This window comes from Besnoitia besnoiti, chromosome I (genome assembly GCF_002563875.1).
Source record: "Besnoitia besnoiti strain Bb-Ger1 chromosome I, whole genome shotgun sequence".
Classification (NCBI taxonomy): Eukaryota; Apicomplexa; class Conoidasida; order Eucoccidiorida; family Sarcocystidae; genus Besnoitia; species Besnoitia besnoiti.
Window position 1 is genome coordinate 7,535,470 of NC_042356.1, and position 23,582 is coordinate 7,559,051.

General features: G+C 54.6%; 3 protein-coding genes across 3 annotated transcripts; 1 reads left to right on the forward strand and 2 right to left on the reverse strand.

Moving 5' to 3' along the window:
• Positions 1–410: 410 nt before the first annotated feature.
• On the reverse strand, positions 411–1,895 carry BESB_010580 (uncharacterized protein; the record flags this gene model as incomplete). The annotated part of the gene is made up of 1 exon (XM_029359812.1): positions 411–1,895. The coding sequence occupies one exon, from the start codon at positions 1,893–1,895 to the stop codon at positions 411–413; it is 1,485 nt and encodes a 494-aa protein (XP_029222725.1).
• Positions 1,896–10,970: 9,075 nt separating this feature from the next.
• Positions 10,971–15,810, reverse strand: BESB_010590 (chitobiosyldiphosphodolichol beta-mannosyltransferase; the record flags this gene model as incomplete). The annotated part of the gene is made up of 6 exons (XM_029359813.1): positions 10,971–11,049; positions 11,582–11,806; positions 12,437–12,495; positions 12,917–13,049; positions 13,341–13,786; positions 14,179–15,810. 6 exons carry the CDS (start codon positions 15,808–15,810, stop codon positions 10,971–10,973), a joined length of 2,574 nt encoding a protein of 857 aa, XP_029222726.1.
• Positions 15,811–17,614: 1,804 nt separating this feature from the next.
• BESB_010600 (uncharacterized protein) lies at positions 17,615–23,582 on the forward strand (the record flags this gene model as incomplete). The annotated part of the gene is made up of 6 exons (XM_029359814.1): positions 17,615–18,149; positions 18,924–19,427; positions 19,915–20,408; positions 20,916–22,297; positions 22,822–23,077; positions 23,430–23,582. 6 exons carry the CDS (start codon positions 17,615–17,617, stop codon positions 23,580–23,582), a joined length of 3,324 nt encoding a protein of 1,107 aa, XP_029222727.1.

Genomic DNA, 23,582 nt, shown 5'->3' on the forward strand with positions numbered 1-23,582 from the left:
CACCTGTGAAGAGTTTTTTGAGGCGATTCTTGTTTTAGCACGCTTGTCTACAGCAGAGGCACGAGAATTGCCTCTCGAAGAGGTCAGCCTGCTACTTCGTTTATCGAGATCACCGGATTCTTCGGTTTGACGCTTTGTTGTCTGCAACTTCAGAAGAATATCTACGGGGAAATGCAGGGCTATGTTTCTCTCGCGAGCTGTAGGAAATCGACAGAGTAACAAAGAACGGGGGGCCCTGCTCTGCAGCGGTTAACATAGAGGGAAAGGAAAAGGCTACGATTCGTCTTGCAAGACTGAGGTTGGTGCTCATAATACTGAAGGTGCCCAGAGAGCTGAGTGTAGCACTGCTACCCCCAGGGATCTACCTGCCTAAAAGTCCAACTCCTGCTGTTGCGAAGAAGTGTAAGGCACTAACCAGTCGAAACGATGCGGGAGAATGCCTTGGTAACTACCGCCGAAAGCTGCGGGAATCTATGGAGCTTCCTCATAAATGAAATCGCACGCAGCTGGGTGCCACATGCTTCGCCGTTATCAGTGCTTGGATCCAGCGGACTTCGCTCCTCCACCGAGGGTAACATTGGGCCATCAACCACTTCAGCGCTGCTGTTGCGCCGTTTCCCCAGAACGTGGTCGGAAGCTGCATCCGGCTTCTGTCCGACAACGCTACAGCCATGACTCTGAGCATTGCCACACTGAGCTTGATCGGCGGTGTCAGCAGCTTGTGGGTGTTCAGCATCTCTCTTCAAAGGAGGGAGGACATACGTTGCGTTTAGGACAGGCTTACACCTTCTGAGAGCTGATGTCACGCGTTGTTGGTGATCCGCATTCCTGAAGCGTTCCGGAATTCCAGGTGTCGAAATGGCAACTCGACCATCGCAAAGAATGGCTAGCAGTGCAGTGCAAATATCGCCACAAAGGTACACTGCTGTCGATGCAGAGAGGGCGACAATGTTGTCCACCAGAATGAGGAGGTTGATAAGTTCAGTGAAGGTTGCCAATGAATTCGTATCCCAAAAGGAGTTGCAGTAACCGGCGACTACTGTAAGGACCTGGTTGGCCTGCCCCGGGCGGACCTCCGTGGCTATTCCTTGTAGGCCTGGCTGACGTCGCCAGATGCAGTCTATTGCGTAGTCCAAAACCGAATAGAATGACGTGCACCGTCTCGTCCGCTCTTCTATTGCATTGATACGTTGTACGGCTGTATCTCGCACATGGCTGACACTGAGGCCGAAGAAGGTACAGAGGCATTCCAGGAAGCGACCCACGCAAGGGCCCAGTATTCGTTGCACCGGTACCAACGATCGCCACGCTGCGGCGGCCCCCGACGTGTGGATGTTGGCGGGGAGCAGAAAGTCTAGGACGATAGTGTCGACTCCGATGACCCGAAATAGGAGTTCGATGTCTTTTTGGATCTCATAGGCAAATGGACCCTGTCCTCTCTCGGAGGCAGTTTCTATAACGTCGTCGTCCTCTGCTGTGGCACGATTACCATCATCAGGCGCAGTTTGGTGCTTTGCCTTTACGCACGCCACAGCGGTCTCTGCAAATCGTCCCCAATCTCTGACGTAGTAGATGACAGCGTCTTCTGCGACATCTGCCCGGCGCGGTCCGTAAACGGGATCCCACATTTCTGGAACAGTCTCGTTAACAAACCACCAAATTTCGTCTACCGTGACCAGACAGCGAAGAGTCGCTTCATTTTCTTCGCATAGCCCTCGTACAGACTCGAGGAACCATTCCTCTTGCAGTGAGAGGTCTGTTTCAACGCAAGTATCCAGTGCTACAAATACCTGGCGGACGGACTTGGCGAGCAACTCCTGGAGCGCCTGTAATGTGTCGCGAGCTTCTCGCATGTTCTGTCCCTCCTCGTCCTCTTCCGCTGCGACGGTATTCATTGCTCGAAGCACAGGGGCTCCCATCAGAAGCACAGCTACTTGGCCTGTATGCACAAGACCATGAACACTTGCAAGCCTGGAAAAAGCCGGTTTTTCCCGTTACCAAGCGCGACAGTATTGACGCCCTCTATAGCTACTTGGCTTGATGTCCAATTCAGGAGACCACCCACCTTGGGACGACCATGCAATTATATGCGTCTGCTGAATCAGAGGAACGAGTTGCTGGAGGGATAGAGCTACGCGGAATATTGAGTCTAGCGAGCATGGGGACATAATCGACGGCATTAATCACGCACTAACGGCATATTAAGTGCTAGCGGCGCCAGTTGCATAGAGGAGAATATCCTCAGGGCAAGCGATACATTCATATTAACCGAAACGAAAATACCGGCTCTGATAGCATCGCCAATTTAGGCGTGTTCGAATCGCGTACGCATATCGGGACGGTAGGCATCCATGTGTGTATCATACCAGACGGTATAGGACGGAAGGCCGATAAAGTGAAAAAGAAATCAGTATTTGAGAGGGTGTGAAGACAGACGGAGTTTGTGCTCGTTTAACTTCCCTCGGCAGGTTACCATAGTCGTGCCACACCTACAGCTGCATGAGTATTATTGCTACTGACCTGGCGTTGCTTGCCTGAGATCTAATCGCGCGCACAGCTCGTACATCGTCCACACGGTCGACATTCGTATATTTCCGCGGTTTAGGTCAGATGCGGTGGCTCTCGAATGGTGAACCGGAGCCCCGATCCGTTGGGTGTTCGCAATGAAATCGTCGAGCAGCTCATCCTCTGCGCGTGTCAAAAAGACATCCTCATCCCAGTGGCGGAGGAGCTGGCTAAATTTTTGGAATAGATGCTCAACAGAGACTGCGTGCCACGCAGGGTCGTCCAGCGTCTCTGGGTCAGTGCCTCGTAACCCGGCCACACTTTCTTTCTGAACCACGGCAATCTGCTGTTTGCTGCGCAGGGAAACGCAATCAGACGCTGGCTTGCCGCCTGGCCTTGTGGAACCGGAGTTACACGAAAGGACTCTAGAGCCGACATCGTCTGCGGGAGGGAGCCTGACTCCTTGAAAGCCTGCAGAGTACCCCTCACATCAAAGCAAGACACTTCGAATGTCACGCATTATGTCACGCATTCATCCCCCGCCACATGCATTATCCATCTAACGTATATCACAAGGACACCTCATGTCACAGAAACGGTTTTATACTCAGACCGAAAAAAGACGTAGCAAGCATTGCTCAGCACACACACCAGGCGTTTCAAGTCGTGGCCATCCTGGAGAGGGAAGTTACATATCACAGGCAATTCACAGAGCGTAAAATGTCTCAGCGGTCTGTCGTGTCCTTGGTGGCGAGCTGCGGCGCTGCCCACCAGCTGGAAGCCATTGTGGCAACATCCTTGGCTGTCGGGCTTCCTCTCGAGCTTCTGAAACTGCTTCCGAGCAGGCGAAGGCTACCTCGCCAAGAATAGATTCCATCAACAGTATGGCGGCTCGAGGGTGTCGTCGCCTCTCTTGCTGTGCTGTCGTCGTAACAGCTTGAAGGCGGAAAGCAAGGTGTCTTTTTTGGGGTAATAGGCTTCTGTCCATCAGGTATATAGCGTCGGAAAGGACCTCCAACGAAAAGGCAATTTCTGGACTCAAGTCAGGAGTAGTAGCTTGATAAGCTGATGATCGACTATAAGGAATATACTCTCGTTTGCCTGAAGTATAATTCTTTTGGAGTTTGCAGACATCATCATGAAGCTTTATGAACAGGTCCAGCGTCTCCTCAGCACCTTCAACACGGTAGAGCTCATTGATTCGCTCGAATGCTTCGACCATCCCATTTATCTGGTCATGCCCTGCACACAGGAAACGGATAAAATCCGACGCTTGCGGCAAAATGCCGTGTTGATTGAAGACCTGGACAGCTGCGCACATTCGTGTCTACCTTGCGGCAAAATCTCAGACTCTAATATTGCTACTTTCATTGCCCGGCGAAAGCATGACACCTCGATCGACTTTCTCCTTAACACCTCTCCGACTCTTCACGACGCTACGGTTCGATGCAGCAGGTGTCATCGCCAGTCGGCTGCGGGGAAACAATCTCGCAATGAGACACGGTTAAGTCGACCGTGCTTACGTGAGTTTGGTATTCGGTGATCCGGTAAATTGTCAAGGACGTCTCCTAGGGTCTCTGCGATGTATTCACTTATTGCATGCCGGCATAAGCGCTGCTGCATGTCTTGCATGGAAACACGAATATCACGAGCGCGTTCTACGGCTGCCAACACAGACAACCGTAACGGGTGGCCCCGTTTTGGTGGAGTTGTTTCCAAGCTCCATATTTCATGAAAAACTCCTTGCCGGGATGCTTGGAACGAGAAATGTATGCGCTGAGACTTCCCCGGGAGAACGGAACCTCTGAATGACCTGCAAAACAGCCGGCCAGCACATCCGGCTGAAACCTCGGAAAGGGGACGAATGTGATTAGTATAAGAGTTGAGCACAGGATAGAGGGTTGGACCGCCCCTTTCGCGAGCTCCTGCTACATGGAACAAGGTCGCTCAGACACACGGTCATTGTTCAATCGGGGAACCACTTTAAGGTATTTATCGTGTGAGGTCAACATCGTTTTCTAACAATCCCATGTGCAACCTCAGACCTATCTGCATAGACTAATCCTGTGAGTTAAAAGCACACTTTACAGGTCTGAGACCGACTAGAGTACTTGGATTCCGCCCCGGTTTCTCTCAGAAGGAAGCATCAGTAAAGTTTGTCGAATCCTGCCGCAGTCGGGATACTCTTCTAAAAACCAATCTATATCCCCGTGCTAAGTATGCAACCCCGCAACGCGAGGAAATCCTCCAAATCTCCTGTGATTCTCGACCGTTGAAGGACGACACAATTGTTAACATACACCTCTAGCCTCCTACAGCTGTTCCCCCACCTTTTTCTCGCCTCCAGGTGAATGAAAATGCCACCTTGCCGGTGTTCTGAAGCTCCGTTGAAGCGCAGGCCAGTTGATTTGCCATAACCGAAAACGTGAGGCGAGACGGTGTTAGGATGAGCTCCGGACCGACTGCAAACACAGGCAACAGAGAGCTATCCTGGAATAGTGCTTCCTGTTTCACATGTATGCTCACCGTACGGACGTAAGGGTTGCCAAAGGGCTCCTCCTGGAGCGCGTGTGTCGCGAGCCGTAACACCGCATTCCTCCGCACCTTTTGCTAAAGGACAAGGTGGTAGATGCACATATATGCACGAAGTTAAAGCTTCACACACGGGTGGGTTCTTCAACAAGTATTAGCACAGTCTGTGTCTGCTCCTTTGCACCTACGTGCAAGCACGTATGTTCAACTGCTGTGTTCCCGCGCTTAACTATATATACTAATCTAGGCGGATACCAGAAGATTCACATCCACAAGAACTCCTCAATCAAGAGGTGCCCGTGGACGTACACAGCGGAACAACAGCAAATCAAGTTCTCCACGCGCGGCTGAGGGGAGGTATTGGCCTTGGGTCTGGGTGTCTGGAGTAACGAGACCTCACCGTCGTTTCCGGGTATCCCCATTGAGGGTCGTACGTTTACGTGTGACTCGTCGTTATCTGCATGCAAAACAGAGCTCCGGAACTGATCCGAGGATGAAACACCCTGAATGCATGAAATACCGTGCTTTCTAGCTGCACACAGCAAGAATAACGTACCCGATTTGGTGGCCTTCCTGATTCTACTCAGTGTCCATCCGTAAGCGACATGTGCGTTCATCACGAGTACGAGATAGCGCCGCACGCGTTGACTTCTGATATTAACTTTGTTGCGAAGTGTATGCATACTCTGTTGCAGGGGACACTAACACATGTGGCAGCCTAGGTCTCGCAGTCTGCAGCCATCAGTGTTCGCTCATGGGTTTTTTCATCTTCTGGTAACACTGGATCTATAAAATTTCAGTTTACGAAGGAATGGGAACAGCAAGAAGCAGGGACGACGCGAAGAGGAGCCATAAATAGAAGCTCATCAACAATTTATGTCAAATCGGGGGGTGCTTGGCAGCTGTAGTTCAAGGAAATGCCGTACGCGCTTTGGTGAATCGTAACCCTACCGCCATCAGTGACAGCCGCATAAACCTGTACTTCCTCTAGATAGTATGAGTTTTTTTCATGGGAATCAAGGGCGGGGATACGAACAATAGTTTGCTCATTGCGAGTTTAGGGTGCTGAGTTAAGACGTACCTTCTACACCGGCGGAAGCAGAGGCAGCCGGTACGTTGTTGATAGTCGGCTGTGTTTCGTCGCCTGCCTCCTGTCTGACATCTGCTGTTCCGCGACTATCTGTCGTGTGTCGGATATCGTGATTTCCTGCTCGTAAGATCGTAGCATCCGCTTGAGCTGAGTTCTGCAGGGGCATTTTGGTGAACAGGCAAACGCCGCAAATTTTGCCGACCGCCTATCATAATTGCTTCCGGATGTTTAACAGCACACTGCCTGGGCTACTACTATCATATACCGGGAGTAGAGACAGAATACCGCGATAAAATTTCATCTATACTGTCCAACCAATGGTTGGACAGATACTTCTCTATTCAATGCTGTGCCGGTGTACTCCACGTCAAATTTACCCACCCTTCATTCTTACCGAAACTGAGGCGAAAATTATACTGGATCGCCGTCGTCAGCAAATGTGCATGGCGGGTGGCGCCCGACTATCAGTCAAACACTCGCAAGCGCGCTCTACGCGCGTTTTTTTTCCCAAAAAAGCAAATGGAACACTCTCGCGCTGAGGTGGACGGAGACTTTTTGTAGCATGGAGGTTTGCACATACCGTTGAAGGAGGCGGGTTGCCGACTTCATGCCGCCGCTTCCTCCGCCGAATTTTGACGAACAGCCCTGAAACTGAGCTTCCGATGGGGTGGACAGCTTCCCCGCAGCCTCGTAGTGAGCAACGCCAATATGTTGGATCATGGTTTGCGGATTCTGTCGCAGCCTCAGAGGCATTATTCTTTCGAAGGCCCAGAAAGTGCACACGCATTGACTACAAGCCTTCAAACAACTGGCTCAGTCCTTTCGCCAATGGGTACCGCTGGTCCAGTGATTGCGGTTTCCACTACGAAATGTGTTTTTGATCAATTGCTGTCAAAGGACGGTTCTATACCCTGACAAATGTTGTGCCCGATGCATCTAAACCGAGAACTGCATGTCTTTGTGTCAGAGTTCCACATTGCCGTCGCCCCCTATTTGCGAGGTGCTTCCGGAAGTGCTGGATACGGAATGTACACGCTTGTCGTACAATTGGTTAGGTGATATAAGGTGAGGATCACTGTAGTGGGAAATGTGCTGTTCTGAATTGCGGCTCATTTGTACGGAGACGATAGCTACTTATAATGTGATAATAACGATACATAGGTGATAAGAGTATTCTGGGTGAAGACGTAACGGGGCTCCGTCCCATTGAGCTCCACCGCGGTAAAGTCGTTGGCGACCCGCAGCCCCGAAAGTATCCACTATGCGGGAATGTTTCTCACGTACCATGGATTTCCTTTTGCTGCCTAATGATGCACAAAGTAATGACTCCTCAACAGGCCGACCAAGACGCTTCGCTGCAGTTTGGCTCAGTGATGCCCAGTAAGACTCTATACTACTCTGTGCCGCCAAGACCCGCGTGTGCCTGTCCATTTTGGGATCAGGCACGGACGATAGAGCTTCCCGCGGGCGTATTTCTTTTTCTTCATGCTTTCCATGCTGCATCCGGGTTGTGACGGCGTCACGGTATGCGAAACGACTACCCTTCAGGATGGCTTCTCCGGCGGGATGGTAGGGCAGCCTGTTGGACTCCGACTGTGTAGGACAGGTGTCATGTTGTTCGCTAGGCGCCCGCAACCGGAATGCCACATTGCTGGATGTCTCTCTTATGAGACATTGTGTGGCCACTCCGCCATTGGGTCTGGCAATCCGATGCTTAGCAGCTGCGCAGACAATGTCACCTACGGTAATGGTCCCACCTCCCCCCACATCGTCTTCAACCCGGAGTTGCCTTCGCACGAATATAACATTGCTCCGGTGGCCCGGCGGACGTTGTTCTTCCATCTGGGGTTTGCGAGTAATTACTACACGCGAAAGATCCGGAACGCCCCACGGGACAGCATTGCTCTGGCGCTGCGGCGTCGCGGCGTAGTGACGTTGGACTGCAAGTGGATCTTTTAGACTGTCGAACGAGGTGTCTTCAATTATTATGTAAATTCAATATCAGGTGCAGAACAAATGCAATACAAGTCGACTCCCCAACTGTTAGATATGGTGAGACGTAGTTAGACTGCTGATGACATTTGGCACCTGAGTACGGCGCCCTGCGATTCCGCAAAAATATCAATCGATTTCACGGGCGTGTAATTGACTGGCCGTCCTGATCCACGCGGGCGGGATGTAGCACATCCGCCCAGTTTTGAAGGAAGGATAATACTGGGGTTCAAACTTTATGAGCTTCGCGATTTCCATGCGCTTCGACCGTGGAGTGTGGTGTGCATTAGTCGACCACCCTAGCCCAGATGAGTGGGTAATCGGCGATCGAGAGGACCGACTTTAACACTAGCTGACAGCTAAGGGAACTTTGGTTGACCTAAGTGTTTAGGGCTCTGCTGGGTCCGCGCTAGAAACGGGAGCCTTGCGCGAAACTGTTCGTGATGCAATTCCATGCATAGATGGCCGATTGAGCGTCTCTGTCATTAAGCGTGTAAGCGTGCTATGCGTAGCCTTTCTGAGATGAACGGTTAACCGTACGGGACGAATATGCCTCCAAAGGTCGACGATTGTGTAAGCGGGCAAGTACAGTTTATTGAGCGCGGCCGTCCAGACGCCACGGCCCAACGCTTCACTCTGCTGCAGCTCGAGAAATAGATCGAATGTTTGGACTCAGAAAGGATTTTTCTGGCACTCGGTCTATCTGAGACAAATGGCATATCGATTCGTGAAACAGTTTCGCATTCCATGCCTACTTTGCTCAGTCGTCTCTGCATGCAATCTGTCATGTACCTGTTGTGGACTGTCCGTCACGACATACAGTTTGAGAAGAGGCATTCCGCGGTACCAGGTACTTTCAGTACCAAATTATATTGTATTCATCGGACTGCAGGGGCACGTGGCAGGCAGGCACATGCTGGTACTCAAGGTGCGATCTTTGATTTCTGTGGTTGAGACACCTTCAGGGAGATCGTGTAGTAGAGTCTCTGTCGATCTGCGTTCAGCGGGCGCGTTGCAATTTATTAAAAGGTCTGAAGATCGGCAGATCCTCCCCATCCCCATTTCTACCAAAAAGGTAATATGACCTCTGTGTCCAGCTGCTACCCAATGACCTGCACCTCTACAGTCCAACGAGAAGTACTTGTTCTTTGGGGAGAGCCTGGCACTTTTGTGGGACGTTTGGGGTCACAGAATGCCGCGTTTTAGCACCGAGGCCAGTGTCCACATAGAAGATGAAAAGCCGTCAACCGTATGCTTCGTTGTCCAGATTCTTCCGGTCATGCGCAAAAACGCTGATGGGGTCTCACGCTGGCAACGTGAATGCGGAGGTACAGCGGAACTGAGAGCAGAGATAATCCGTCATTCTGCTGTCCCGGCGGACAACGCGTGTCCGGCACACTGGACTCATGCCCTAGTTTGTGGCACTGCACGTGCCCGAGCAGCGAAGTAGGAGGCCAAAACGCAACGCTTTTTTTCGGTGAGGCTAATGTTTCTTCATCGCGGTTCGGCCAGTCTGATTAGGCATTCTACGTTATATAGGACTGGCTGATGTGGTAATTGGGAGGAGAAAGCTTAGGCCCTGACGCCACCTATGAAGGCCTGGCCGCAATGGCACCAGGGAAAACTCGACAAGTAGTCTCGATCGGCTATTGACCAAGTAGGTCGAACGATTCCATCACATGTGGTATGCACCATATGATCTTGTGGCGCATACATCATGTGGCTCCGGAACCGGGCCATCCTTCGCCGTGATATAAACTGTTCAACGCAGCTAAAATAGCGAAGACACCTAAAACTTTTAGTGCGCGTAAGCTGTGATGAACAACTGAGTCGTTCTCTACGAATATTTGGGATTGACCTCCGTATCAAAGCAATTGGGATATGCTTCAGTGCCGCAGTGGGTAGCCAGTCAAAACCAGGTCATTGATAGTAACATCTTTATATGCTGACATTAGTCTCACCGAAAAAAAGCGTTGCGTTCTGGCCTCCTACTTTGCTGCTCGGGCACGTGCAGTGCCACAAACTAGGGCATGAGGCCAGTGTGCCAGACACCCGCTGTCTACCGGGACAGCAGAATCACGGATTATCTCTGCTATCAGTTCCGGTGTACTTTCGCATTCACTTCGGGAGTTCTCTGTTCTAACGCCGTTCAGCACGCGCCCTCCAGTCCAAGAATATTTACGATGCCGTCACAGGGGGAACCAGGACTGTCCACAAGGGCCTGATTCGGCAGTTCTCACTACCGTGCGTGACGCAACCGAAAGACGTCTCTCCCCAGTTCCACGAAGGAAGGCGACGCCACGATGTGTGAACAGTGTTCTCTTGTTCCACCAAAAAAAGGCATGCGTGTCTCAGTTCCAATCGGAAATGAAGATGTGGGTTCGTATTCCTTCATATCTGCCTTGTAGCGATGGCCATGTTCACCACGAGCCAGTCATCGGGATGGTTCGCACAAATGAAAGCGGAGATTCACGCGTGGCTAACTGCGGCTGCAATGGGGTCCAGTAGACGAATTGGCCCACAGGTAGTGGAGTGCGGTACACATACATCGGACTAATTTCAGTAGTCGGTGACTTCATCTGCAAGTCACACATATGTGATTTCCAAAGGTCACTGTAACGTGTTCTTCCGTGGTGGCCCGCAGGCCGCAATTTAAAAAAGGGAGCCTCGCCCACGTGCGGCGTGTTGGCGGAAGCGAGGAAGAGCAATCCCTTCCACTTCACTCTTCTGTACAAGCCATCCACTTTGTACATATGACAGATCTATCCATCCAGGACATTTTTGCTGTACCTTGTTATTGTATATAGGAGAGTATATTCGTCCAAAAGGTGATTACTCTGATGCCTTGGAGCTAGCTCCGATAAAGCAAATCTAAGGCGGCAGCCTGAGGCCCCCCCGCCTTTCCATCTACATTTGCGCCATCGGGGATACTGTAAAGAACAAAGTTCACACAGTATCAAGATGCTCTAGTTGTCCGATCCTATGTACGCAGTGAAGGATTATAATCGCGTAAACGCCCATCACAAGTGATGATGAGGCTCAAGAAGTACAGTAAATAGAGTCACCAACAGAAGCGTTAGCGGCAATCGGGTGCACTTGGCAGGCTTGGCAGGGGATGCCCTCAGGCAGGACACAAGACAGGGCAGACGCCGGACAACGACGCTACGCGACTGACGTCCTACATTTAGCCACGGACATCCGAAAAGCAGTCCCGTAGGGACGTGCATTTCTACGAAAATACTCCCTTGTGCAGCCGAAACTCAGCCGCCTTGATTCTTAACAGGGTGCACAGCGTGGAGCCTGCCCGACTACGTGCCGCAGCCTTTACAGAGCTTTGTCACAATCGGTAGAACACTTCTTCTCCACTCCTCATGAAACGATCCAAGCCTGTGGAATTCCGCATGTCGCCGCATTTCAAATAAATCACAACTGCCAGTCACCCGATGGCCTATGTGTCCGCACGCTCTGCAATATTCGTTGTCACGAGATTGCGGCTGTGACCGTGCAGAGTTTCCTAGCCTCGCCGTCCGATCATCTGCTTGCGAACGACATGAAGGGATTCCCTTCGACTCACAACAATGCACTGAGCTGGAGGTAGCAAAAGGTATGGTATGGAGACCTCGATGCTGCCACAAGTCGACCGCCTCGTCAAACGTGGTCGGGAAACGCCGAAGGAGCTGTTGCAATCTGCAAGCATGAAGTGAAAGCGACCCGTAATTTCTCACATGCATCGGCTTCACGACTCCTTAACCAGTCGCCCACCCCTGCTATCACAACAAGGTGAGGATTTCCTGATAAGGTCGGTGGAGTCCTGTGTGGGCTCGTACAGTGGATCGCGGTCGCCTTACACGTGTGACACGATATACATACATACATACCATTACTGTTTCATTTTATGCTCGACTCCTGGAAGAGAGATGGGCGCTAACGAAACAGAGAGACCGTTGAGCCTGTAACATGAGTGCAGCATTCCGTGCTGTTGTGAGTCCCCCGAAATCCCTTTGGACCTCATCCTGCAGGTCCACTTGCAGGACAGAATTTGTAGAGGCAGCCATGTACGTTGTGACTAGAGTACACTTTTGAGACCCTCATTTCCAAGCAGGACATCCCGTTCAGTTGGATAGAACTTCTCATCTCGCGGCGGGCATCATCCCGACCTTCACTGCAACTACCCGACAGTGGGCAATCGAGTTGCCTCGGTATTCTCCTATATATTTTCTCCCAGTGAATGGATCCATGTGTTTTGTGTTGCCACAGAATGGCCTGCGTTAGCATTATTGTCCTCTTTACAGGAAACATTCTGGCTGAGAGACTTACTTTGCACACAAGCCTTCCGCAGAAACAAACAAAAGCGCATCTCGACCATCACAGACGAGCTGCAAACACGAAAGCAGACACATGCACATGCTCAGAGGTTCACGAAATCAAAAGCTAGACTCCACAGAAGGTGCTGCGATGCCCAGTTTCGGTAACACGCTAGCTCAAATTTTCCCACCAGACGGACAAAGATGCAGTAGGCAGAGATGAAACTTGACCAAAGACTCAAATTTGCACCCTGGCAGAAGCAAATGCACAGCTACATTCGCAATTCGCCTGCTGGACCCATCCACAAACACGGGTGCAGGAAAGAATCGGCTTCGGACTGGCAGTGACTAACATCCTCTTGCTTGACGCGAAGCCCACACACAGGCGGCTTGGCAGGTCCTCTGCGGTCTACCAACGGAAACAACATTCTCCCATCACGTCCCATGCTGGCAGTGTATTCCAGCTTCAGCTTGCGCGACGACGGCGCCTGACCTCATGGATAGCCGGGAACTCGTACGCACACACAGGAACTCCGGCACCCTTCAAATCCACCACCTTCATCGGTAAATCAACGCCGCTGCTAGAGGTGTGGACGGATATGCCGACGTCGGCGGCTGCGAGCAGCCTGAAAAGATAGAGCGCAGAAGACAGCACACAAAAATATTCGGCTGACGTCGCAGCGCTGCCTTTTTCAGGCGGCTCCGCGGACATGTATGCGCGTGTATACGCTGATCCCCTTACGGGCACATAGGACTGAGAGAGAGAACACAAAGTAAGCTCGCTTGCTTGCGCGGCTGGTCTACACGTCAACGCGTGAAAAAAAAGCGATTGACTGCTTTCACTGAAGCCGTAAACCCGAAGAATGGGCTCACTGGTTTTGTTTGTACACGAGACGAGCGCCGTGATTAAATCTCACCTGTAGTAGTCCTGTAAAGCAGCGAAAAGTGTCCGAATGGCGACGTGGCGAAGGCGACTCTGGCGAGCCTTGCTGAGCCACTGGCTTTTCCCGGGGCCTCGGCCGCTGATCAGGACCAGAAGGGGTGGAAGGAGGTCATCAGCGCGTTGAGGCGCGCCGCTGTCGCCTGCTAAACCGCAGTTTCTACGAGCGAGCTGCGAAGCCTTGCAAAGGCTTCGCAGCTCCCACTCTCGCTGTCGATCATACCGCTTTAGCGCGCCCAGGAAAAGATCCATGTCCTCGTCTCCAGTCCAACTCGTTGCGGCCAGCAGGACCGCCGGGCGCCGACGCTTCACCTCGACAGCAACCCGACAGCAGCCGCGCGAGCTGTCTGCGCGGCCGCAGGTCGCATCTGTCCGCTGGCCCCCAGTCGCTGAGTCGTCCGACTTACCACCGTGCTCCAGCCACTGAAGGGAGAAGCGGAACGCATGCAGAACAGACACACGCTGAGAAAAATACATCATTCCCCTGCTCTAGTCACCATAGCCCAGACCAATTCGCACTCCCTGATGACACCCAAGCGAAAGATGGAACTGTTCCGCTGTCGCACTTGCACGACAGACACGACAGAACAATGGGGGATGCAGACCCCTGACAACGTCAGCGCCCACAGATAATATGTATGCATCAACACAGATAAGTGCCCATGTCGCAAAATGCGCAGAGTTACCAGGCGGAGCCCGCGTGTCTCTGCTTGCAGCGGTCAACTCATCCGAGCTCCGCCTGACGAGGCACAGCGTCGAACCGCGGTGTGTCGGCGCTGCGCGCGACGCCGCGGAACGAAGCAGATACGACGTACCGCGCGCGAGACGAGCGTGGCCTCCTCCGTTGAGCCAACGCCCTCAGCCGGCCTCTGCGGCGTCCGCGCACCCGCTGAGTTGCACTTGACGACTCCCGAGGGACTGGCAGGGAAGGCCCACTGCCGCTGCAGGTGTGTACGCGGGGCGACCTGTTCTCCCTCGCATACAGCGGCTACATCCTCAGAAGGGCTTCTTGGCTGCTCCTGCGAGACAGACGGAGCGATGAGGCGGGAACCGCCCACGTGCTGAATCGCACCGCTGACCTCTTCGTCGCAGTCGTCAATAAACGCGAGAAAGACCTGCTCTTCGTGCACATCGCCGTCCTCGCTGGACAGGTGTCGGTCCTGCCCTTCCGAGGTCGCGGACGGCGCAGCTGCCGGGAGCGCGTCTGTGCAGCGACGCGACTCTGCGCCTTCTGAGCTGCCCCGCTGCGCTCCTCGTCGCCTGACGGACTGCGCCGGCGAGTGGGAGTCGCCCATGAGACAGCTCTGCGCCGTCCTCACTGGGCTCGTGGCTGCCGCTGTGTCGCGCGGGAGACGCATATACTTCATGGCTATCGCGTGCCGCTCTGCGAGGTCAATTGGCCTGATTTGAGCATTCGGATGGTCGTACAGGACTGCAGCGCGCACTCCCCAGTCGCGTTGGAGAGCTTGCTGCATTGCCTTGGAGACGCAGAGCGCCTCAGAGGCCAGTATGCCGCTTACCGACTCAGCGCGGGCCGCTGCGGCTCTCTGCAGACTGCGCACGAGGGAGTCGTGCCCATGGGCGCCCTCCTCGTTGCGCGGTCGATTCGGAAACATCAGCGTATACGCAAAGTTGTGCCAGTCAAGAATCATCTTGGCGCCTGTCAAGCGACTGGTTACCCCGCAGACAAAAGCTGTGGGGAGGGCGGGAGGCGTCTGCACGACCAGCAGAGCCTGGCGGCGGAGGGCGCTGCGAGACGTGCCGCCTTCCCCTTCACGCTCGATTCGCACGGTGGAGAAAAACAGCATGACCAGCAGTACCAAAAGGGCACCCGCGAGCGCGGCAGCCTGCTGGACGAGCTTGAGAGCGAGGAAAACGAGCACGAAAGGCCCACGAAAAAACCGACGAAACGCCTCCAGAGGAAAGGGAGGTAGAGAATGGATGACTAGCAGGGGGAGACTCGTGAGACTGGGCGGCACGGGAGTCGGCGTGTACGCGACGACGTGGATAATCGGGGGTGGGCTCATGCTGGCTGCGAAGGCCTGAGCGTGATAAATCATTCGCGGACTTCTCGCCAAGTCGCCCAGCACGACGATCACCACGTGTAAGACCGACGACGAGGGCGACGAGATCGAGGCAGGCGCAGAGCTGCCGAGCGCGGGACTCGAGAAATCCTCGGTTCGCTTGCTGTCGGCAGACAGGACGGATCCACCTGGCGCGCAAGCGCTGCCGTAGACAAGCCCTTGCCACTTCTTTTCAGCATCGCGTAAGCTGCGAGCGTGTCGCCGCCAGAAAGAAAGCAACGCCTGGAGGACTGCGAGGGCGACAAAGACAAGAGTGAGACCCGCGAACCCGCACAGAGCCACGCATGAACACCAGACGGCGTAATCAGCCACATACGAGCCAGCAGGAAAGACACGCGGCAGATCGCGGAGGCCGGGCGCCATGGCTGCGCAGGCCCGCGAAGCGTTTAGCTGGCGGAGCAGGCGTTGGAGCAACTACTGCTGTGCGCGGGCAGCAAGAAGCAGCGGCTGGCTGCAGATACGGCGGGGGAGGAAGACAGAACTCACAGAGACTGTGTCTCAGTCACAAAGCCGCGGACTGCCAAGGAGCGGCAGAGTGGCTGGCTGCCCGAGTCCGTGTCCGCGTAAGGCACATGATTCTGAGGAGAGCCGCGGGGGGACTTGTGGACAGAACTAGCGACTCGCCGGAAAGGCCAATTGAACGAGTCGACGAAAAACACAGAGGTTGCTGCCCCAAGAGAAGGCTGACGGGATGACTTCCAGACACATGGCCGGGGTAGAAGAAACCCTGAAAAAGGCAGACTATCAACGCGTGCTCAGCGACATCTCCAGACGATACACACGAGGGAGACAGAAACAAAGGAGCGACCAGAAGCAGAGAGAGAGAAGGTTGGGTAAAAGAAAGCTCGCAAGCCGTTGGAGACCTTTCGAGGTCTCGGGTCTCGCCAGCAGCTGTCGGTAGAAACGGAGGGGACCGGGGACTGTCGAGCTGCGGCCTCAGAGGACAGCCTCGTTCCTCGCGACGCCGAAATATACACAGGGGGAAAGTGGCAGTCTTCAGACGCTCCAGAAATCGAGCCTTCAACTCGTGAAATGGTCACTCCCTGCAAGAAGAAGGACGAGCCGGTAGGCGACACGCAGCTATGCAAGAGACACGGAAGGGCTGGATGAAACCTCGAAAGGCACAGCGCCGCGTCGCGACCATGTGCATAGACCGGGGTAAAGAAGGACTGAGCGAAGTCCAACAACGCGGCGAAAGCGTGGATCAGTATATGCGTGACCAAATGTTTGCCTATGCAGAGAACAAGCATCTGAGCATCTGCTCTGTACACAGTCGCTGTCTTTCAGCCATTCCTGGCGACCGCAGCCACGTTACAATGCATGCAGGGTCGACAACGACCGCATGCGCGGCGGCGACTCATAAGGAAAAATACCGGAAAAACGGTAGGACCCTTCAACTGTCCACAATGCATCTGACACTTTTTTAATTCTTCTTGCGACTCCCATGCCGTTCCCGTTGGCTTCTTGTTGCTTGGCGAGACACGTTCAAGGAGGAAGGCCTGCGACATGCAAATCGGCCTTTAGCAGTGCAGCATCTACGGGGGACGAAAACTTTGCAGCGACACGAGTGGCGACAGCGAGACGGGCGCCACGGACTTGCAGTAGACACTTTTCGGCAGCTCCTCCCTGGACACCGCGTTTTCCGACAAGTAAGCTGGTGCTTCTTGCGTATGCCGCCGCTTTCGGCACATTCCCCTCATGGCCTGCCAATTTCTACGGAACTTCTGGTCGTGGGACCACTGAAATGCATGACTCGGTTCCAGCCGGAGCGTCATTTCCTCATATTACTTGACACGGCCAGTGTAACGCAGCAAGAGTTTCTCAAATTCGTGCCCGAATAGGTGGCTTGGCTTGTTTTTGACATCTTCGTGGGCGGGCACGCAGCAACGCGTCAAATACGGAGGCAGCTGCCGGTTGCCGGATCTCACAAGTTTGACACAAAGGCGAGCCAACTCTAACAACACATCCTGATTGAAGGATGCGGAATTTGCGTCCACCAGTTCTCGAGAGCGCTGCTTCACCTGCTAAACATGCCAGTCGTTGTTCGGATTACAGACTGCCTCTTCATGGCATACGCGCGTTTTCGGTGTCACTGATCCCTTACCCCGTGTTTTTCAAAGGACGAGTAGCATTGCCAGCGGCTGACTGATTCGGACAGGAGCGGAAGATGACATCGATCAACGAAACTGTCGCCGTGGCGGCTGCTCTTTCGGCGACGCCGGCCGCCGGAGCCGGGGTCGCCTCGCAAGAAGAATCGCACCATCACACCCCGAAAGTGAAGGTTGAGGTTCCTCCGGTAGCATCCGTCCGGCTCCTGCGGTCTCTGCTGTCTCACTACAAGGCTTGCCGCTTCTATCTGGATGCAAACAAGAAGACGCTTCTTGCGCCTTCCCGTGTCAGAGGGCTGCATGGCCTTGCCGCGGAAAAGGTGCTAACTGGACAGTCGCTGGCGACTCGTCAGGCCAGCCGAGATTCAGCAGTCAACCAGGTCGAAGGAACAACGTGCGCCAGAGATGACTGCTGGTGCAGATCTCTCGTAGCTCTGAAGGGCAGTCTGGCGATTTCTCTCAGTCCTGGGAGCTCCGTCGCAACTTTCCAAGATATTTACGAGGAGGCACAAAGAGAGGCCCACTTGCTGCGCACGGGGCCGCAGGATCAGTTCACTCTTCGAGAAGGTCTCCTTTCGCGGGCTGTGCTCCACTGTACGTAAACAGCCAGGTCCCGTCAGGCACATGGGTTTTCGAAAACCCGCGACGCCTGTCGACGGAGAAGGAGCCATGTGACAGTCTGTGTTTCATGCCTTACGACCAATGGAGGAGATGCCGCGCGTGTGACTGACTGCCATGTCCTCCAGTGCCGAGAGACATTATGAGCAGCATAGACATATTGCTTATATGTGCCGAATTCTGGAAAGCAGCGATAAACACGGTCCTGACAGGCTGTGGGGTCGCGGACGGATTTGCTAGTTGCAGGTACCGGGGGGCGGTATCCAAAGTCCGGCTGACCGTGCGGAGCTGTGCGTGGCAATCCGAGACAGTTTTTGTGGAGAGTTCCAGCGCCTTCGTGATCAAGGCAGAAACTGCGCGCAAAACGCAGCCAACCGGCCTGGCCGTGTGGCGTGTGTCTCCATTGATGTAATTTCCAGTCTGAGCGCGCCTGTTTTTTCTGCCCACCGCCACTTGCTGTGTGTTCGCTTCATTCTCTCGTCGTCTTGGCTACTGGGGATGTGCTGAAATGCGTCACCAGATTCGAGGCGCGCTCGTAGACGCCCCAGATGCGCATCGCGTCACTTCACGCAAAAGCGGACAGGACGTTACTCCGCTGGCATTGCGTGTTTGAGCGCTTGGCTCCTCACCGTTTTTTGACTCCACTCTCGCCAGAAATATAAAAAACTGTGCCTTCGCTGTGGCTGCGCGGCGTCTCACGCGTGGAACTTGGATGCGCGTGTGTGGCACTGGCTGCGGGTGCATGCGCAGGTGAATTCGAGGTTGCCTCCGGCAGTCTCGAGGTCTGGCCGAGCTCTGAGGCGCTCACAGACCCCGCAGATGAGATCCTGGCTCAGGAGCACCGAGCCCACGTCCAGCGGAAGCTGGTAGAAAGTGTGCGCCCCGAGATGGAGGCGGCTGCGAAGAAGGCTGCAGCCGGGCCGCCTGAGCAAGCGAGCGAGGAGCGCGCCGCCGCGCCTGCGCCGCCGCAGGCAAAGAGAGACGAGGCAGCTGACGCGCGCCGCGCCGAGCACTTCCAGGCGAAAGCAGCCGACGAGCAACGCAGGCACTTCGTATTCGCTTCCTCCCCCGATTCCGGGAAACTTCGCTCCTTCGAGGAAGCTGTCAAGGCAGTTTTGCGGGGCCCTGCAGGGCGTGAACTCGAGGGAGTCGGAGTGAAAGAGCCGCGGCGGAGCGGGGAGGCTGCATGCGGATCTCCAGGTTACGCGGAGCTTCTTCTACAGCAGCTTTTGTTCCTTCTGTGGGGCCCAGCTGGTGAGATTCGTGCGCCTACCAGGCTCTAGCAGTCACAGTTGAGGACTGGCGTGGATTTCCGGTCTCCATATCTAGGGAGATTCTGCACCGAGGGCAACATCGTCCTACTGCACCTCCAGCCGCTACGGCGGTTTGTCTCCAGCTGCGTTTTTCAAATTTGCAGCAGCGGATGTCTTTTGCAGTGACAGCGGGAGGCACACGAGGAAACAGAGACGTGCGCAGAGTCAGTGATGCGGAGGGGACCGGTGCCGTTTTTCCTTCTTAATCAGGAGTCTGTGCTTGTTGCTGTCCGCGATACATTTACCATTCCTGAGTTGCCGATTGGGCGGCTCGCCGGTGGCGTGCGACTGCCAGTTGCCGGGCTTGTCTTTCTAGTTGCTCGACAATAGCAATCGACATGCTTTCAGAGTACCGGGGTCGTGCTTGTTTTTTGTATTTGCCTCCTTCATCGCTGTGAAGTAAGAGTGGCTGGGTTTCGTCTGTTCAGATGCGACGTTCACGGACGAAGTCCTTGCGTGCCGACCGTCTGTTTGGCGCTCCCGGTTGGCCGCGTGCGGCGCCTGCACCACTGTGAAAACTATGTGCTGCGGCGCGCGCGCATGCAGAGAGCAAGGCTGCTGCGATTGCTGCATCAGAAAGCGCATCCAGGTAAAGGAACTCAAGACGCCGGGCGTGGGTGACGCCCCAAGTGGCGGCGCCGCGTCCGCGGGGGAACACGCCACGGGGTCTGTTCTGAAGTCGAACCTGGAGGCGCGACATGCGGAGATGGAGCAGAACGGCTTGGAGTTTTTCGATTGCACATGCAGCAGGTTCAGGAGCTCGGTGATCCCGATTGTCGATAATGAAGTCGCAGGATACCTCGACGAGGACTCCTTGCTCTTGCCCGAGGATCCCTCGGCGAAGAATCGCCGGAAGGGGTCAAGCGAAGGAGGCGGAGAGGGGGAGGGAAAAGCCGCTGATCGCCTAGTCAAGTATACCTTCGTAAGTCGATCTCAGGCAGGTGGGCAGAGTGAACGACTCTGTGATAGGAGAGGTTCGAGGCGAAAATCCATACCTAAGGCAGGCAATGCTGAGCGACCGACTGGCAACGCAGAACCTATGTGTCGTTGAAGATCTTCGAGTCTGCTGTGATGCGTTACTCCAACGTTCAGCCTCGCGGAATCTTCTTGTCAAAGAGCTGACGTCTGCTGGTTGTTTTCTGTATGGATCCTGCCTCTGTGGACATACCCCCGCCGCCAACGCGGCGCCCCTTGTATGAGCTGCTGCGTCAACTAAACCCTTCTGCTCTTTACGAAGTCATTATTTTAGGTTACAAAAAACTTTAATTTTGAATAAATGCATTTTTTATCCTATCGTTAAACCTTGTATGGGCTCACATAGTTCTTTTCGGCGTCGTGGCACACTCGATCCCTGCTTTTTGTCGTTTCATTCCGAATACTGGCCGTCGACTCGTGGCTTGGATCCACTGCGTTTACCGGGGTCTTGCAGGCAGTATCGCAGAGTGGCGAGAGCGACAGTGACGATTCGTGGAACTATGAGCCCTCGTCGACTTCTTCATCGGATGACGAGGACGATGACCAGACAGAATATGCGGCAGGGGGCGTCTCGCCTCTCACTCCGAATCAATTGATGGATTTGCCTGCGTCTGCGCCGCGCCGAAGGCTCCACCAGGTGGCGATGCCGGGCACGCCGACTGCGAGTTCTGACAGGACGCACGGCGAAACAAGCTTTGTCGGGTGTGCAGAACAACGTGGAAAAGAGACGAAAGCACTTCGCGGGGCTACGAGAGGCGCGCGTAAATCTTGTCAGCGCGCGTCAGCCCTCAACACTGCCGACTCAGTGCGGCATCTCGGCAAGCAGATCGACCGGGCGATCGAGTTGCTTGGAGGGAGCTGCGTTCCTTTTCTCAACTCGGTCTGCCCGACGGACGCGCATTGGATGGTTTCAGGAGCGGCGTTCACCAATCGCACAAGCGCGTTTGGCGCCGCCACGTTCAGCGTCAGCACAAGCAGCAGCAGCATGGCGTTTTCCTGCTCTGAGTCCTGGGAAGTGCTTCTCCTCCTGAAAAGCTCCCAGCGCGTGAGCGACACGCTCGCGAGACCTCTGCATGGCTGCGTAGATCTGCTTCTCGAAGAGCCTGCCTCCCGCAGTTGCACGATGAACACGCACGCCGCTGCCCGGGCTTATGACGCGGAGCCGCAGGGGAGGGGCCGGGCGGACGCGGACTCTCGAAGCCACGCGACAACGACGTGGACTTGCGAATGCCCAGCGCATGCAATCAGAGACTACAGCCGACGCCACGTCGCTCTTCCACTGTGGACGCAAGAAAATGCGTCAGGGTCTGTCCATGCATCCCCCCGGGATTCGACGTCGGCGCAGCAACCGGCGGACGACGGAGATTGCGCGACCAGGGAGCAGCACGAGGAAAAAGAGGGAAGCTGCCGTGTCGAGGCGACAGGCGAGAGGTCTGGCTGCGGCTCAGCGTCGCCGCGCAGTGCCCTGAACTGGTGGCAGCGTGTGACGGTTCGCGATGAGCTGTCGCTAGTGGAAACAAAGCGACTGGAAGAGGGCATGGAGTTCAGGTGCTTTGTCGGCGGCGGCAAGGTCCTGGGGATCACTCAGCGATTCCTCCAAGACTACTTCCCGTTCCTAGTCAAGAAGCGGCAGCTGCAGGAGAAAGTCAGGCGCGCGATCGTGTCTTTCGTGGAGCGCGTAGTCGTTGGTGCCGAGGGCAGCGAAGGTGTGGAAGGTAAAGACACACGACCACCGTTCCTCCGACGATTCGTCCTCGATGTATACGTCCAGCGAAAGAAGAAAAGAGACGAAGAAACAACAGAAGCTGAAGAGCCGTCATGTTGCTTCAAGTGCTGGTAAGAAATGCACCGCTGTAGGCTCGATGCGCGAAAGCAGGAGATACACGCCTGCGGGTAGCTTATGTCCAGCGCTATAGCATGAGATACTCGCGTATCGCATATTTGCATACTAGAATGGGAACGTCCCCGCGATACTGAAATGTGACGCGATTAGACTGCGAGTTTTGCCACACTGATACAAGTTTTCACGGTGGAGCTCGTGACCCAGTTCAGGCGGACTCCGAATGAGCCGCGTCCACTGCTGTTGGATTTGAGCCGAAAGTCGTGGCTCCGCTGGGCGCACGCTAAGACTTTAGTACGAGATTCATACAGTTGTGTCAAGCATTGTGACTGGAGATGGTGTTGCCTCCCCCTTTCGTCAAAAGGTATTATCTGGCACACTCTTCCGTGGTTCGCATCCAAAGTGCCTTTGCATACATCTACAGAGGTCCTTCTTTATCCAATCCCTCCTGTAGCAGGGTTTCCATTTCATTTTTGTCATCTGAGTTTTATCCGTGTTGTATGCATGCGACCGTGTTCAGGATTCTGAATGTTCTGCCTTGGGGCGGAAAAACTGACTCTCTCCTTTTCACGTGGGAGGAGCTGCGGACGATCGCCTACACTCTGGGTGAGCCAGAGGACTGCGCCGCAGAGGCAGGCACCGGCTCAGGTGGCCTTCAGGCGGCGACGCGCGACACTGGAACCGGCGTTGAAGGACGCATGCCGCAGCTGCGCGTTATAGAGCACCAGGGCGACGCAGATTCTTCACTGAGAGACGGTGCCCTTCAGCTGCCAAAGGTGAGCGCTCGCTGCCTGATGTCAGAGCGTAGAATACCCGCACCGGGGACCGCATACCAGAGTGGCGTCGCCCTCAGTGCGCGTCGCAGACTCTTCAGGGCCCCGCCTCCGGCCACGTTTTTAATGTTCGGAATACGTCAGCCGGCGGGGGGCCGGGCAGGGGGAGGGGGCTGGAGGGCTGCAGGGAGGGGGGGGGGTTATGGCTTCCAGCGTTTGCACCACGTCTGAGTTGGACTGCATTTTCGTGGATACGGCAATCGCATCCTCGTGTGAGACCTGCCCGTGCTGCTTAGGTTGATAAGCGGCGAGTTTGCCATCGTGCGTCACCTTTCGTGTATTTTGGTCTCTGTAGGAGCTGCAAGATATTGCGAGCGTTGCAGGAGCCGGAGGAATGCAGCGTGGCGGCCCCTCTCTCGAGGATCTTCTTCACGACCTTCAGGCCGCACATTCCGACGCTCTGCGCTCTCAGAAAAAGCATGCTGCCCAAGCAGAGAAGAAAAAATAA